Source organism: Balaenoptera ricei, chromosome 14 (genome assembly GCF_028023285.1).
Source record: "Balaenoptera ricei isolate mBalRic1 chromosome 14, mBalRic1.hap2, whole genome shotgun sequence".
Classification (NCBI taxonomy): domain Eukaryota; kingdom Metazoa; phylum Chordata; class Mammalia; order Artiodactyla; family Balaenopteridae; genus Balaenoptera; species Balaenoptera ricei.
Genome location: NC_082652.1, coordinates 7,705,754 through 7,723,577, shown reverse-complemented (window position 1 = coordinate 7,723,577; position 17,824 = coordinate 7,705,754). Strand labels below are relative to the sequence as shown.

Here is a 17,824-nt window from a genome sequence, read left to right as displayed (position 1 = left end):
ATGCACTGTGGTCTCCTAGACCGGATCCTGGGAGAGACAGAAAGATATGAATGGAAAAACTGGGGAAATCTGAACAACGTCTAGAGTCTGGCTAAGAGTACTGGACCAATGTTACTCTCTCAGTTTGGATCAAAGGACCAGGGGATGTAAGATGTGCCCATGAGGGGAAGCTGGGTGAAGGGAATGCGGGACCTCCAGGTACTACCTTTGCGGCTCTTCTGGAAACCTCAGATTTTGAAATAAGAAGTTTTTAAAAAATGACATGCAGTGTGAAACAAGAGGAAAAAAGACCTTGTATCACAAAAATATTTGGGGAAAACACAACTGGAGAAATATTTCCCGGCCGCCCTCAGGCCATACAACCTACTCATCTGCATCCACATAGAGTAGATAATCATCAGTGAGAGTTCATGGCTTAAACCACAACAAACCGAATTACTCCCGGTTCTATTAGAAGTAGCTGGGTGAGTGCAGAGCATGTTGTGGTTCAGTCTGTCATCGAACCAACTGGAGGGATTGGAAACTGAGGCCCAGGTTAGAAATGGCAGAATGTATGTCTGGTTAGTGAGACCCAAGATATCCGGCACACGAATTACAGAATTCTCATGGTTTATGGTAAATTGAAATTCTATTCTACACAAAGATGAAAAATATAAGTGTTGTATTTATCTCATTGTGTGGATAACACTCAAACCCCAGAATAAGTAGTAAGAAAAGAATCTGAGACTTACAGAAAATGTCTTGAACTCAACACCCAAGCATTATATGAATACTTGGTGCTGTTAAATTACTAAGTGCATAACACCTCGCTAGGAAATAGGATCCTGTTTAAGTAAAAACAACAACAACAAAAACAAACAAACAAAAAAAACCCCAAAGATTTAAATGAAAGGAATGTACACAGGCATTTTTTCCAGCTGGGAAGTAAATATCTGATTTTATCCAAAGATTCAATAACTCTTGGGCTCTTTAAGTTTCTATTAAACTTATTTGGTAGTTCACTCTATTATAAAAACCATTTCAAGAGATTCACTTGTAAATCCAACTCAAATTTGAAAGATGTGATTTTAAATGTTTTTACTGAGAAATACCAGGATTTGGGGGTTAACGGATTTAGATTCCTCTGTAATCAGGACTCTAGTTAGTCAAGCTCTCACAGGTTGTGTTAGGGAGGGATGAGGCCAGCATCAGCCGGCAGAAGGAAAAAGGAGCAGGTATCTTTGCTTATCGCCACATACGTCCACCCTCTAAGTGAGGCTGCTTTCTAAGAAGATGGCAAGCAGATGTTTCTCGTACAAAAGTTATCAAAAGATGCGTGGTTAAAAAAGGGATCTGAAAAAAAAAAAAAAAAAAGGGATCTGACTTGCGATTTGTACACCAAATGAAGGGACAACTAGGCCTCGGCAGCTCATCTCTGTGACAGGTCTTCAATGTTAGCATCTTCGGTGATTTCTAAGCCCAAATCCCACCGTGCAAACCAAGAGGGGCTAAATTAAACCATTTATGCCAGCATTACTGACACCTGAGTCACACATCACATTGACAGTAAGGCCTGTGTTACTTTAAAGCCACGCTGGCCCCAGTGACTTGGCGTTACTAAAAGTATCAAGAAGGAAAGATAAACTAACATGAAAGAAGGGTTATGGGGGCCAGAAATCTTTCCCCCAAGGGAACGTATTACCCAGATTCTTTCCTTACTACTTACATAAGAAAGAAATTACAGTAATGAAGCAGATACCTTAAAGTGTTACTGGGCAAGCTTTAAAAATGCAAGATAACAAGAACCAAATATTAGGAACATGAAGAGAACTGCAAATGCAGTAAGGAGAACTCAATTTGCACTGAAGTTCTGTGCTGTATATAGATATAAAAAAGATATGTGTGCGTGTGTGTGTATGTATATACTGCTGAGAATATTTTACAAAACAAAAGCAAGACACAGAGGGACAAAGGCAGCCAAAAAAATATATACAACAATTTTGTTTACTAAAAATATATGAAATTTATTTATTATAACGTGGATAGACTTTCTTTAGTCTTACCATTAAAGACACACAGATATAGCAAAGGAAGCAAGAGTAGGAAAGGGAAAAGAGAGGGGTGAAATGAGCATTGATAAGTAGCGCAAGCTGGAGACAGTCAGACAGTTAGCAACCCACGGTGAGCTGAATGAGCTGGCGTGGCAGTGACCTCTTCAGAACTGGTGGACGGGACCGTCGGCCAGTTTTCCTTCCTGACAGGAGTCTTGCCTTGACGCCCACAGAATTAAGCCTGACTCTACAAGTCCACAGCTAAGATGATGGCTCTGGAATTCCTTCTAGGACATCAAAAAGCCTAGAGAAGAGAGGGGAGCCCAACAGGTTCCCAAATCTGCCGTAGGCTCTCTGGCCAGAGGGACACACTTCTCTACTTCCATCAGTTAGAGCGCTCAAGGTTGGCTCTACTTTATCTACTAGACGTGTTGGAACCTGTTCTGAAAGAGGTTTGCCTAACTTGGAGACCACTTTCCCAAAGAAATGATTACATTTTTAAGCTAAGAGAAAAACTTACACTACGTGTTGCTTGCAATTCGATGCTAGTAGCAAAAAAACAGAGCAAGTACAAGAGGGTGATACTGATTTCTTAACGATAAGTAGTTTCACCCTACATCAGGAGTAAGTACTGCACTTCAACATAATGAACAATAGAGTTTGAATGAAGCCATCATATACTATGTTGACTGTGTATGTTCAGTTCTCACCTCTAAATTAAACTGTTGGCTAAGATCTCGGTTCTTGCATGAACCACTACCTTTCAAATATCTTCCTGATTTAAGTACTTTCTAGATTTTTAAATTAAGAAGGTATCCAATTCTTTTTAGTACTCTATGCTACAGGTACTTAACTATTACACACATAGACCTACATATGAATCCTTTACCAAACTGACTTTCAGAAGGCATTTAAGGCCCCCAAAATATGAGCTAAAATATATTTTTATTCAGATTTCTGAAAGAGACATAACTTTCCGTGAGGATTAATTAACAATTTGATTAAAAAAACAGTTCTAAATATAAGAAACTAAGTTTTAACATTTTTCACTCCCAGAAAAATTATCATCTTTATCCACGTTTATTGATTAAAAGAATAATTATCCAGGACCTAAAATGGGAGCAGGGTGAAATAAGAAGAGAGGAATGGACAAGTACCCAAATTTGTTCTATCTTTTTAAGCCGTGAAAAAAGTCACATGTCTAATCACATTTTGAGAGGCAGGTAATTCAGTCAGTCACATGAAAAGGACTAACAAAGCAATAGCATCTTTATTTTTAAAGAAGATTGAAAAGTAAAAGTAAATAAATAATAAATGTACAATGAGAAAAGACCCCTTGTAAAAATCTTAAGTCCTGGGTCTTGTGCCTGCATCTGAGTTCTTGGCCAAGTTGCCTAACTTTGGGGGTTTTAGTTTCATCATTTTTAAATGCAAGCCCCACCATATATTTCAGTGGTTTGTTCTGAGATATGAGAAATTTGTGAATTACAAGGGCTACATAAATGCAAAGGGATTACATCAGTACTCACACCAGCCTGTTTTTATTCATTCCCTTGTCAGAATGCCTCAGGAATAAGTGCTATCAATTTTTTCACATACCCTTGACAACTGCATACATGGGGTTCTTTTTAAAGAAACAAAGCCTTATTCATGGAAAATTAAATATCCCAAGGCCCCCACGGGTGGAGCTGTGCTTGTACCTGGGCCCCAGGTTAAGGCATGGCAGGCCAGTCACCACAGCTCGTGGGCACTGGGCGAATACCTGGCTGGACCAGGGGCGTGGCAGTCATGAAACACACATGCATTCTGATGTGAAACTTTAAAGAAGAATGAGTCTAAGGATGTCTTAAAAAAAGAAAGGAGGAAGGCACCCCTGAACTGAGGCCTAATTTCCTTTAGAATGGAGCTTATGGAACTCAAGTATCTTTGTGGGCTAAATAAAGCCCTCGACTCTGAAGCAACCGCCATACTGGCAGGAGGGACAACGTCAGCATAAACGCATGCGTCAGTGGTCAGTAAGGGAGACTTCCTCTGCTCTGACAAGTAAGAATAAAATGCTCTGCAAGACCATGAAGGAATTCTTTTTTTTTCTATTTTATTTTCTTATTATTTTTTAATTGAGGTATAGAAGAATTCTTGATTATACTATTCCTAAAGGTTTATTTTTCTTTTTGTAATTAATAAGACAAAAACGCCTGTCTCTGTTGTGATGTACTCTACAGCAAACCACTGTACAGGCTGTGGTTCTTAGCAACAGTATACACTATGCCTACTTGGCATGCAGAGTAAAGCAGAGAATCTCTCTAGACACAAACTGCACATTTTAAAAAAGCAGACAGAGACCATCAGAAAGCATAAGCATCAGGCTTCTAAATGATTACTCCTGGGGGCCCGTTTATCCTTACTCAAAAGTACTGGAAGCTTCCATGTGAACAGCATTCGATTATCATCAAAGAATAACAAATAACAAAGCTCTTTTTAAGAAAGTAAGTAGAAACATTTAAAATGTTTCCCATTATTATTGAAAAAATGAAATTTTTATACAACTGAATTTATTTGCAGATTACTCTAGGTAAAATTATAGTACTTTAGTTACTGAAACTAGGAGGTAAGCAGTATAATATGAGACAATCTAATTTAGAACACTTCTTGACAAATGCAACTGAACATGGCTTAAAAATCGAACTATTCTTTTAGTAATTCATACTGAAACTCTTACAAATTTGTCAATTATGAGTACCAAACTATCAAGATGCAATTTTCTGAATATAAGAAGGTCGTATGTTTTCTACAAGTCACTGTACACAGCATATTCTAACATTTTCCTTATTAAACACACACACATACACACAAAACAATATATACAAAAAGAAAGCCTACCTCTTTTTCATTTCTAACAACTGATTATTGAGCACAGATCTCTCTTCTTCCAGCTGGGAAAAAAAACACACACAAAAAAAAGTTCAGTGCATAACAGAGAGGTCAGTTTCTCATCCCCCAGGTCACATTCCCATGCTCCAGGACCGCTAAAGCAACGGGCTTTCCTCAAAGGCAGTGAAAAAGGACCAAGTGTACATCAGGGACCTGAGAGTTAAAATATTAAACAACACCATGTACATGCCATATCTTAGACATTCAATAAATGTTTCCTTCATTTGTTAGATGAATGAGTGAAAGCTTCACTATTAACATTCTGGTTCCTTTACTGAAACAAAAGAAGTTAAAGGTCACTAACTTGTGTAGGGCTAGGAACAGGTAATTTATTCTACACGGGCCTTATCTTATGCCTACTATATCCAGGCATTTCTTTCTCACCTATAAAATAAGAAAGTTACAGAAGAATTTCCACTGGCCCTTTAGTTCTAAAATTCTGTTATTCTATTAAGGATAAAAAACAAAAGATTCAGCTAGTCAATCTTGTGAGAAAAGATTCACCTCTACCCCCAATCTGTACCACATACAGTTTAGCCAAATACAGTACCAATTTTAACTCACACTGTTAATAAAACAAAGAGGTAACAAAAGCTCTTACATGGTTTTTTTTAATCAAAGGATAACAACAAAGACTATGTAATGGTTTCCAACCATTTGGGATTGGCCCAGAATTTAAGCCACTAATTCACGATAAGTCGTTGTGGTTTTATTTCTGATTATGTGTCAGTTATGTACATGCTTTGCTATAAAAGTCTTTTATACTTTAGAAGTTCTTAAATATAAACATGTATGTTTTGAACATAAGGTTATCAAGAAATCTATAGAGATTAACATACAGTTTTTTTCCACTGTAGACTCTCTCCTTTCCTAGTCCATTAAGATAAATGCTTTTGCTGCATGAGTAATTCACAGATATATTTAGAAATTTGTAAAGAGTAAAAGGAAGGAAGAACAGTGGGAGGCAAACTTTAAAGGAATGAAACAAGAGGGACAACATCTGGAGAGTGGGATGTGGAGACGAGAGGGGCTCTCATTTTTTCCTTTGTGCCCTTTTATATGGTTTATATTTATTTTTTAAACAAGGAAGCTGTTTAAGTTTTATAGTTAAAAAAATTAAAAGAGAAAAAATCAATAAACAAACAAGACTGGGAAATGACTACAATGAAGATATAAATGGATAAATGACATGGCAGATAATTCACAACAGAGAAAATACAAAAAATTAATAAACACTTGGAAAATCATTCAACACTGCAAAGAACAAGTATGCAGAGATTCTCCCCATTTCTTGGAGGCTGAATTTCTTGTACCTGAACTTCCACAGAACAGAAGTTTAGGATACTTATTGTACTGATTCTTCATAGGAAATAATGTTTTTTTCTTCTTCTGGTCCAGGATCCAATCCAGGATAACAAGCTTCATTTAGTAGTCAAATTTCTTTAGCCTGTCTAGTTCCTCATTCTTTCCTTGTCTTTTGTGACCCAGACTTTTTTTTTTTTTTTTTTTTTTGGCTGCGCAGCTTGTGGGATTTTAGTTCCCCAACCAGGGATTAAACATGGGCCTTCAGTAATGAGAGCTCGGAGTCCTGACCACTGGACTGCCAGGGAATTCCCTGACCTTGACATTTTTTTTTGACCTTGACATTTTTGAAGAGCACAGAGGCGAGTAAAATGTCCGTCAATTTGGATTCACCTGATATTCCCACATGAGTAGAGTCAGACTATGCACTTTTTGGCAGAAATACCACAGAAGTGATCCCATGTCCTTCGCAGTATGTGATATTAAGAGGCACACAATGTCGATTTTCGGTGAGGGTAACTTCAATCACTTGGCTAAAGAAGCATCTTCCATGTTTCTCTACTGTAAAAATACTACTATTTTGTGGAGAGATACTCTGAAACTATGTAAACATTCTGTTCCTTAACAAAATTTCACCCACTGGTTTTAGCACCAATTGATGACTCTTGCTGAAATAATTACCATGATGGATACCAAATAGTGATTTTCTAATTCCATCATTTCACATACTTATCAGTTGGTATTTTACCATAAGGAAGAGCTTTCTTTTTTTTTTTAGAAAGGCATTCCTATCTATCTATCTATTTATGGCTGTGTCGGGTATTCGTTGCTGCCCACAGGCTTTCTCTCATTGCAGCGAGCAGGGGCTACTCTTCGTTGTGGTGTGTGGGCTTCTCATTGCAGTGGCTTCTCTTGTTGCGGAGTACGGGCTCTAGGCGCTCGGGCTTCAGTAGTTGTGGCACATGGGCTCAGTAGTTGTGGCTCGCGGGCTCTAGAGCACACGCTCAGTAGTTGTGGTGCATGGGCTTAGTTGCTCTGCGGCATGTGGGACCCTCCCGGACCAGGGATCGAACCGTGTTTCCTGAACTGGCAGGCGGATTCTTAACCACTGCACCACCAGGGAAGTCCCAGGAAGGGCTTTCATTTTTCCCTCATTTACTTATTTATATCTGTTTCCATGGCATATTTATATATCATGGTTTCTTATTTTATTCAATAGGCTATAATCCATTACTATCATTATTTCTTTTGATGCTCAAATTATCTCAGATTTGGCCAGTGGAAGCCCCTTCAACATGGTTCTGATAGGTTTCTGACTAATCCCCAGTATTCTTTAAGCACTGCCTTGCTTTTTGGTACACAAGATATTCCAGGCTTATCTTGTAGTCTTTCTCTCTCAGCCCTGGAATCAGCCATTTCTCTAAGGACCTTTTAGTGGGGAAGAGTATTTAGAAACCAAAATCTAGGTAGTTAGGTGTGCTCATTGATACTGGAGTGTTATTACTTCTAAGCCCTGTCAGTGGACTTGACCAAAATTTGAAACTTCTGCTCTTCAAAAGACACTGTTAAGAAAGTGTAATGAGAATACACAGACTGAGAGAAAACACTTGCAAAACTCAATTTGATAAAGGACTTGTATCCAGAACATATTAAGAGCTCTTACAACTCAATAATACACAGACTACAAACCAAATCTTAAAATGGGCAAAAGATCTGAACAGACACTTGACCAAAGAAGGAGCTCAAAATCATTAGCCATCAAGGAAATGCAAATTAAAACTACACCTGAGATACTTGGGTTATCACTTCTAGTTTCTAGGTCAGAGAACATACTTTGCAGGATCTCATGAGACTTGTTTTATGGCCTAGCATATGGTCTACCCTGGAGAATGTTCCACATGCACTTGAGCAGAATGTGTCTTCTGCTATTGTTGAATGGAGTGATCTAAAGATGACCGTTAGGTCTAGCTGATGTTCAAGTCTTCTATTTCTTGTGGATCTTCTGTCTAGTTGTTCTATCCATTACTCAAATAGAATACTGAAATCTCCAACTACTATTGCTGAATTATCTATCTCATCCTTTAATTCTGTCAGTTTTTGCTTTCTGTATTTTAGGGCTCTGCCATTAGTTGCATATATATTTGTAATTGTTGTATTTTCTTGAGGGATTGATCTTTCTACCATTATAAAATTTCTTCCTCTGTTTCTAGTAACAATATTTGTCTTCAAAGTCTACTTTGTCTGATAATTAGTATAGACACTCCAGCTTGCTTTTGGTTACTATTTGTATGATATATCTTGTTACATCTTTTTACTTTCAATCCACTGTGTCTTTGAATCTATATTGTGTCTCTTATAGGCAGCATATAGTTAGATGATGCTTTTTAAAAATTAATTCTGCCAATGCCTGCCTTTTAATCAGCATTTAATTCACTTACTTTTAATGTTATTATGCGTAAGGTTACATACTTTTTTTTTCAATTAATACAGTTTATTTTTTTAAAGAAGTTTCAGGTTCACAGCAAAATCTAACAGGTACAGAGATTTCCCATAACTCCATGTCCCCACACATGTACAACCTTCTCCACTATCAACATCCCACAGGACAGAGGTGCATTTGTTACAATCAGTGACACATCATTACCACCCAAATTTCCATAGTTTACATTAGGTTCACTCTTGGTGTTGTATATCCTACGAGTTTTGACAAATGGATAAAGACATGTATAGTTTAGTTTCACTGCCCTAAAAACCCTTGGTACTCTGCCTATTCATCACTCCCTCCCCCTTTTACCCCTCACAACCACTATATTTTTGTCTCCATAGTTTTGTCTCTTCCAGAATGCCATATCTTTGGAACCATACAGTATGTTGCTTTTACAAATTGGCTTCTTTCACTTTGTAATATGCATTTAAAGTTCCTCCATCTATTTTCATGGCTTGATAGGTCATTTCAGTTTGGTGCTGAGTAATATTCCATCATCTGGATGTACTTCAGTTTATTTATCCACTCACCTACTGAAGGACATCTTGGTTGCTTCCAAGTTTTTGGCAATTGTGATTAAATCTGCTGTAAACATCCATGCACAGGATTTTGTGTGGACATAAATTTTCAATTCGTTTGGGTAAATACCAAGGAGCACAATTACTGGATCATATGGTTAGAGTATGTTTAGTGTTGTAAGAAACTGCTGAGCTGTCTTCCAAAGCAGCTGTACCATTTTGCATTCCCAGCAGGGAATGAGAATTTCTGTTGCTCCACATCTTCATCAGCATTTGGTGTTACCAGAGTTTTGGATTCTGGCCATTCTAATAGGTGTGTAGTATTATCTGTTAATTTATAATTCCCTAATGACATATGATACTGAGCACCTTTTCATATGCTTACCTGCCATCTACATGTCTTATTTGGTGAGGTGTCTGTTAAGGTCTTTTGTCCATTTTCTAATTGCGCTGTTCATTTTCTTATTCTTAAGTCTTACAAGTTCTGTGTATATTTTGGCTAACCGTCCTTCATTACATGTGTCTTTTGTAAAAAAATTTTCTCCCAGTTAGCAGCTTGTCTTCTCATTCTTTTCACATTGTTTTTCACAGAGTAGAAGTTTTTAATTTTAAGAAAGTTCAGTTTATCAATTCTTTCTTTCACGGATCATGTCTTTGGGGTTGTATCTAAAAAGTCGCCTCCATACTCAAGGCCATCTAGGTTTTCCCCTGTTATTTTCTAAGAGTTTTATAGTTATTCACTTAACATTTAGGTCTATGATCCATCTTGGCTTAATTTTTATAAAGGGCATAACATCTGTGTCTAGATTCACTTTTTGGATATGGGTATCCACTTGCTCCAGCACCATTTGCTGAAAAGATGATCTTTGCTCCATTGTATTGCCTTTCCTCCTTTGTCAAAGATCAACTGCCTATATTTATGTGGGTCTATTTCTGAGCGCTCGATTCTGTTCCACTGACCCACTTGTCTACTCTTTTGCTGTACTTGATTATCGTAGCTTTATACTAAGTCTGGAGATTGGGTAGTGTCAGTCCTTCAACTTCGTTCTTCTTTAATACTGAGTTGTTTGGGGTCTTTTTGCCTCTCCATACAAACTTTAGAATCAGTTTGTCGATATCCATAAAATAACTTGCTGGGATTTTGATTGGGATTGTGTTAAATCTACAGATCATGTTGGTAAGAACCAACATCTTGACAATATTGAGTCTTTCTATCTGTGAACATGGAATATCTCTCCATTTATTTAGCTCTTTGATTCTGTTCATTAAAGTTTTGTAGTTTTCCTCAGATGGACCTGGTACATACTTTGTGAGATTTTTACCTAAGTATTTCATTCTGGGGGCTGCTTATGTAAATGGTATTATGTTTTCAATTTCAAATTCCACTTGTTCATTGCTTTGATATAAGAAAGTGACTGATTCTTGTACACTGAACCTTGTATCCTGCAGCCTTGCTATAATCACTTACTAGTTCCAGGAGTTTGTCATTCTTTTGGATTTTCTACGTCATGTGATCTGTGAACAAAGAGTTTTATTTTTTCCTCCCCAATATGTATACCTTTTATTTCCTTTTCTTACTGCATTGGCAAGGACTAGCAGTACGATGTCGAAAAGCAGTGGTGAGAGGGGACATCCTTGCTTTGTTTCTTATCTTAGAAAGAAAGCTTTGAATTTCTCACCACTAAGTACGATGTTAGCAGTAGTTTTTGTAGGTATTATTTATGAGGTTGATGAAGTTCCCCTCTATTCCTAGTTGGCAGAGAGATTTTATCACAATGGGTGTTAGCTTTTTCAAATGCTTCTTCTGCATCTACTGATATGATCTTGTGGCTTCTCTTCCTTAGTCTGTTGATGTGATAGATTACATTATCTGATTTTCAAGTGCTGAACCCAGCCTTGCATCTCTGGGATAAATCCTACTTGGTCGTGGAATTATATACTATGTTCCAGAAATGGAGGAGACAGCGGTGAACAAAATAGAAAACTGCTGCTCCTCCCTCAGTCAAGTGGTCTGACTGAGCCTACAAAAGCAGGAGTATGTGTAATGGTTCCAAACTTCGGCACATCCTTCACTTCACACAAGCTAGTATTTTTCTTCACACACGCTAGTAATTTGTTTTAAATCTATCATTCCTCCTTTTAAACATTGTTGGGTTTAATTTGCTAATATTTTGTTGTTACATACTATTTTGATTCCATTTATGTTACCTACTAGAAAAGGCAAAACTATAGCACCATAAAAGAGAGAAATAGTTTTCAGGGATTGGGAAGTGATTGACTATAAAAGGAGCATGAGAGAAATTTTGGGGGTGAAGGAAATCTTGATTTCGGGGTAAATTATATGACTATATATATATGTCAAAACTCATCAAGCGATATACCTATGAAGGGTGAATTTTATGTAAATTATACCTTTTTTTTAATACCTTCTCTTTCATAAATTTATTTATTATTTATGTTTTGGCAGCGTTGGGTCTTCGTTGCTGTGCGCAGGCTTTCTCTAGTTGCGGCGAGCGGGGACTACTCTTTGCTGCGGTGTGCAGGCTTCTCATTGCGGTGGCTTTTCTTGTTGCAGAGCACAGGCTCTAGGTGCGCGGGCTTCAGCAGTTGTGGCACGCAGGCTCAGTAGTTGTGGCTTGCGGGCTCTAGAGCGCAGGCTAAGTAATTGTGGTGCACAGGTTTAGTTGCTCCGTGGCATGTGGGATCTTCCCGGACCAGGGCTCGAACCCATGTCCCCTGCATTGGCTGGCGGATTCTTAACCACTGCACCACCAGGGAAGCCCGTAAATTATACCTTAATAAATATAACTTCGGGGGAAAAAGGTGAGTTTGAGTAGCGTATACAATATTGCTTTTGTAAAAAACAAACTATATGTATATGCTGTTACACACATGAAGAGCAGTATGGAAAGGTACACCCAACCATTTATAATGTTGCCTCGATGAAATAACAATGGGAGGAGTAATAACTTTGAAATGGTATGTATTTGTATTGTCTCATGTTACAAACATGTATGATTATTTTTAATTTTAAAATAACATTACAATTTAAAAGGAATAGGGAATTCCTTGGCGGTCCAGTGGTTAGGACTTGGTGCTTTCACTGCTGTGGGCCCCGGGTTCAATCCCTTGTTGGGAACGAAGATCCCGCAAGCCACACAGCATGGCCAAAGGAAAAAAAAAAAAAGGGTTCGGGGCTTCCCTGGTGGTGCAGTGGTTGAGAATCTGCCTGCCAATGCAGGGGACACGGGTTCGAGCCCTGGTCTGGGAAGATCCCACATGCTGCGGAGCAACTGGGCCCGTGTGCCACAACTACTGAGCCTGCGCGTCTGGAGCCTGTGCTCCGCAACAAGAGAGGCCGCGACAGTGAGAGGCCCGTGCACCGCGATGAAGAGTGGCCCCCGCTTGCCGCAACTAGAGAAAGCCCTCGCACAGAAACGAAGACCCAACACAGCCATAAATAAATAAATAAATTTATTTAAGAAAGGGGGGGATAAATAATTTTATTTTTTAGAGGTACAAAGATATTTACAGATAAAATGACAGTATTCTAGGATTTGCTTCAAATTGATCTATGATGGAGTGGAGGGTGAGTGAGAGTAGAACTGAAGCAAGAGGGACTGGGCCTTCCCTGGGGGTCCAGTGGTTAGGACTCCGCGCTTCCACAGCAGGGGGTGCGGGTTCAACCCCTGGTCTGGGAACTAAGATCCCACAGGCTGCGCGGCCAAAAAAAAAAAAAAAAATGAACAAGAGTGACCAAGAGTTGACTGCCTTCAGAGTGGGGCACGTGGGGATTCACTGTTCTGCTCACTCTGCTTCTGTGCGTGTTTGAAACTTTTTGTAATAAAAGGCTGAATAAAAGGGAGGGTTATTTTACAGAAAAATATTAAGACGATAACATTACAGTGAGGACAGTATACAAGTGACCATGATTTGGGGAACTCTGGACCAGAGAATCTCACACAGCTGATCTATCCACAAAACTGTTTTATAATACAATAAACATGGTGGGTAATTTGTCTTCAATCTATCACCTAAGAAAAATACTAGCTTGTGTGAAGTGAAGGATGTGCTGAAGTTCGGAACCATTACACAGACCACTTGACGGAGGGAGGACGACCAGTTTTCTGTTTTGTTCACCGCTGTCTCCTCCGTTTCTGGAGCACGGGCAGGCACACAGTAGGCACTCAGTAACTACGTGTCGCGTACACGACGGGGTCAGAGAGCCGGTAAGCTGGTGCTGTCCTCGGGTGTGAGCTGGCAGTGACGCCGAGGAGCCAGGGCTCTCACAGGAGGAACTCTCTGCTCAGCTAGTCTGAGCGAGCTGGCGCTCAGCTGCTGCTTTTCTCACCGACTTCCCCGGGGAAGTGGTTCACGTGTGGGCGACTTCAGCCTCTTCTCGGAGCAAGTGTTCTGAGGTCCAAAATAGCGGCGCTACCTTGACAGCACAAGACACTTCCCCATCCCCTGTGTCTGCGGATCTCTAGTCTCGCCTCCCACACAGACTCGTGCTCTTGGAAGTGGAGAAGGTAATGGGGAGGAAAGAAGAGGACGATTTAGTCAATTCTGTGGACAAGCCCCTTCAGAGGAGAAACAATGAACATTAGCTGTCTGTCCTCGCACACACAGACAGACAGACTTCTCCATGTACGCAGAGCAAGAAGGACAGAGAGGGGAGACAAAAGTCAATTTAATTTGACTTGAATTTAACAGGAGAAAGAAAAATCAAAGTAAATAAAAGAAAACGGCTGAGGGCAGAAAAATGTTCTTTACCACAAAGATATATTCCTTTCTAAGAACTCCCACTAGGTTTATACATTTATTTTGTAAAATTTTTAAGTAGAATATAGTTTAAAAAAAACATAGATGTTAATATCATTTTCTTAGGTGTAAGTTAATTTTAATTTTAAATAATATCAAACATCACCCTGATATAAAAGATGAGGAGGCTTGCATACTTCCACGTTCTTTCAACTCTATCACCTCAAATTTTGTTAGTCATATTCTCTCTGTATATTTTTCTTTTTTCTCCTTTGTCTTTGATTTTTTTCTTTTTGTCTTGCAAATGCTTTAAGCTTACCTTCACTAAATGATCAAAATTGACATCACCAATAATGGGATAAAGCAACATCACCTGCCTCCGGGCAGGAAATGGTTATCACTTATATAGTCTTCCTGCTAAAAATGAATAACCTAAATACCATCATGAGGAAACACCTGACAAACCCAAAATGAAGGATTTTATACAACATAACTGGCCTGTTTTCAAAAAAGTCAAGTCATAAAAGACAAAGGCAAAAGAACCATTCCAGATAAAGACAACTAAAGAGACCTGAGTCAATGAATGGAACGCATGATCCTGGACTAGATCCTGAATCAGGGGGAAAAAAAACCCCACAAAAACTATTGATATAAAGGATATCACGACAACTGCCTAAACAGGAATAGGGCCCATACATTAGATAATAGTGTTCAACTTCCTGAATTTGACAGCTGCACTGTGGTTAGGTAAAAACCAATCCTTAGCCTACATGAGCACTCTGTGTTTTATTTATTTATTTATTTAATTTTTAAATTTTATTTATTTATTTATTTATTTATGGCTGTGTTGGGTCTTCGTTTCTGTGTGAGGGCTTTCTCTAGTTGCGGCAAGCAGGGGCCACTCTTCATCGCGGTGCGCGGGCCTCTCACTATCGCGGCCTCTCTTGTTGCGGAGCATAAGCTCCAGACGCGCAGGCTCAGTAGTTGTGGCTCACGGGCCTAGTTGCTCCGTGGCATGTGGGATCTTCCCAGACCAGGGCTCGAACCCGTGTCCCCTGCATTGGCAGGCAGATTCTCAACCACTGCGCCACCAGGGAAGCCCTCTGTGTTTTATTTTTACAACGTTTTGCAAAGCTTGAAATGATTTCCAAATAAAAAGTTAAAATCACAACTCTGTTCCTCATCTGTGATTCCCTAAACTGTTAGCTTAGCTGTCTATTTACCTGGATTTAGTGCTCACCTCCAGTCCCTTTGCCAGGCTTCTCTTGAGCTAGTAAGTCCTGTATATTGAGTCATGTCTTGCTTGGCCAAATTTTATCAGTAAGTAAGCTACTTTCCAGAAGGACTCATAGATGCTATAGCTTCTAAGTTCTTTCAAGTTTGGAAACACCTGTCTTCTTACTTGAATAATAATTGCTTGGATATGATGCTCCTAATCATATCTTCTGTCCCTTAGAACTTTGGAAACAGTGCACTATGTTTTTTGGGTTTTTTTTTCTGGTATTGAATGCAGCTGCAGTGGGCTATTTTTTCTCCTTTTTATAAGGAATCTGCTTTTTCTGCCTGGGGACCTGAAGAATTCTCTGTATATTTTCAGCAACGTTCATTAGGTCCCTGTCTGTTTCTGATGTATTTACCAGTTCTGATACGGTGTGGTTTTGGTCTTCAATTTGTTTCCTTAACTCTTTCCTCTCTCTGTTCAGCTTGTGTCATTTTATCATCTTCTCTTTGAACAGCTGTTTTATTTACATCACTTAAGCTTTTATATAACACAAAGCAATATTTTACTCTGGGTAGTGTTTTCTCATGGCCTGAATCCCTCATCTCTCTTTGGATTCCTAGGTTCTTTTCTTCTTTCCTCTTTTGGTACAGTATGTAGTCAATTGTTCATCTTACCCTGGGCAGCTCTACCTAGACCTTCTATTTGCTCACGTGTAATGTAAATGAATTTTCCTTTATGCCCCTCCTACTTTATCTGAGACCTCCAAGCTACAACTGAAAAATCGGGCATTGCAGTCTATATATGTCTGTAGCCAGAGGGCCCTGGGGCGAGGGTGGGCAGAGTGCTGTTCGGGTGACTATACGATCTGCTGGAGCTCTGTCTCTGAGCTTTTCCCTTCAGTGTCCTGCATCTCATCTACTGCATCAGAAAAGAGGCCACTCTATTCCTGAAGGAGTGTGTGATCTGCTGGAGCTCTGTCTCTGAGCTTTTCCCTTCAGTGTCCTGCATCTCATCTACTGCATCAGAAAAGAGGCCACTCTATTCCTGAAGGAGTGTGTGCTCAGCTTCAGCTCCAGGCAGATACTACAAGTTGGCTCTTTCAACGTCTACTCTCACCTCCTCTGTTTCCTTCCCTTCCTGGAGGAATCCAGCCTCACTCGTGGTTGGAGGTGACACTATTACAGAGATCTGAATTGTCCTCTCCAAATGAAAAGATAAACGATGTAAAGAGGAGCCCTCTGCCTTTCCCCACTTGTCCTTCTGCCTGCTTCCTCCCGGAGAGTTTTGCAATGCCTGGGGGTGTAAGAGCCACTGAGATTGAGAGGATGAAAACTATCTGCTGAGGACAGCAGCAGAGCAGAGAGGGAGGGCAGGGTTCCCTGAGGACATCCTTGAGTGGCTGGACCCACGGGGACTACCTACCTGTGAACTTATCATCATTTGAGTTAAAACCCACCCATTCCCACCCACCCCTGTTTACTTAAGCCACCCTGTCGGCTAGACCAGCTACGGAAAATGACGACTAGCCGTTTTTCCTGCTCTGGTAGAGTGCTGGGTGGCAGAAGCAGCTCTGGCCTCAAAGATTTTTCCCTGACTGCCTACTCACTTCTTCAGGCTAATTTTCTCCAAACTGGGTTGGGCATGGGGATGGGGAGAATTAGAGGGAAATTTCTGGGGATTTTGCTATTTGTTTTCCTTTCTCTTACCACCGTGGACACAGTTTCAAACAGAGTCACACCACAATTTTGTTTCTTTTCTTGGTTGTCAGTTTCAATGTTTACAGCATGAACTTGATTGGCTTTGCTGGATTTTCCTGAAGGTGTTTTTAACAGTGGAAAAAGTGTGTTCATTTCACTAGGTATTGTGCGCGCGCGGGAGAGAGATTCTGTGATCCAGCTTCACTTGGCCCTACTCGCCCGGAAGTCACCCCACCCCAACTCCAGATTAAAATTTGGTGGCCGATGATCACTACTTTTCCAAAATAAAATACGACAAGCTAAAAACAGCGTTTTCTTTCTAAACATTCAGGTCTGGGAATGTAGGCTTATTTAAAAGGCAGGCAATGATTCAAGGATCAATTTAGATGATAACCCCAGTTTTTTGTATACTGCATCTGTTATAACCTCTGTTAGGAAGAGGTGTTGATGAAATACAGTTACTGAGTCATCTCATATCTGTCCAGTTTCCATAAGCCAACTATGACCTCATTTTGCAAATAACCAGGGGAAAAACCAGCACTATTCCCATAGCGGCAGTTCAGTGTATCTGCAACCCTCACAGAGGAGAATACATATGAGGTTTGGGAATGATACATCAGACATTTCAAAAGTGACTCCCTAAGGTGACTGTTTCTATAGAAGAACTCACATCATTCTGATTATTTTTAGTATTCTCTATGAGAAGAAATAATGCTCTGCACGGTTTCCATTAAGCTTGACACCACGTGACCCTGCCCGAATTCACTGTACAGTCCACCATCCACACAGAGCAAACGTCCCGCTCGTGTGGTGATTGTCTTTTGGCAACCGCAGCTCTGCAACAGAGCCATGAAACTGGAAGTAAGTGGACGGGAAGA

At 39.7% G+C, this 17,824-nt stretch overlaps 1 protein-coding gene across 4 annotated transcripts in view; it reads right to left on the bottom strand.

Annotated features, from left to right (window-relative positions):
• Nucleotides 1-17,824, bottom strand: part of CLIP1 (CAP-Gly domain containing linker protein 1) — a 125,971-nt gene that overhangs the window by 6,991 nt on the left and 101,156 nt on the right. For all 4 annotated transcript variants that reach the window (XM_059894955.1, XM_059894958.1, XM_059894957.1 and 1 more), the window contains one exon: nucleotides 4,911-4,963. In XM_059894955.1, the coding sequence (XP_059750938.1) occupies nucleotides 4,911-4,963 (53 nt within the window). The remainder of the gene's footprint in view (nucleotides 1-4,910; nucleotides 4,964-17,824) is intronic.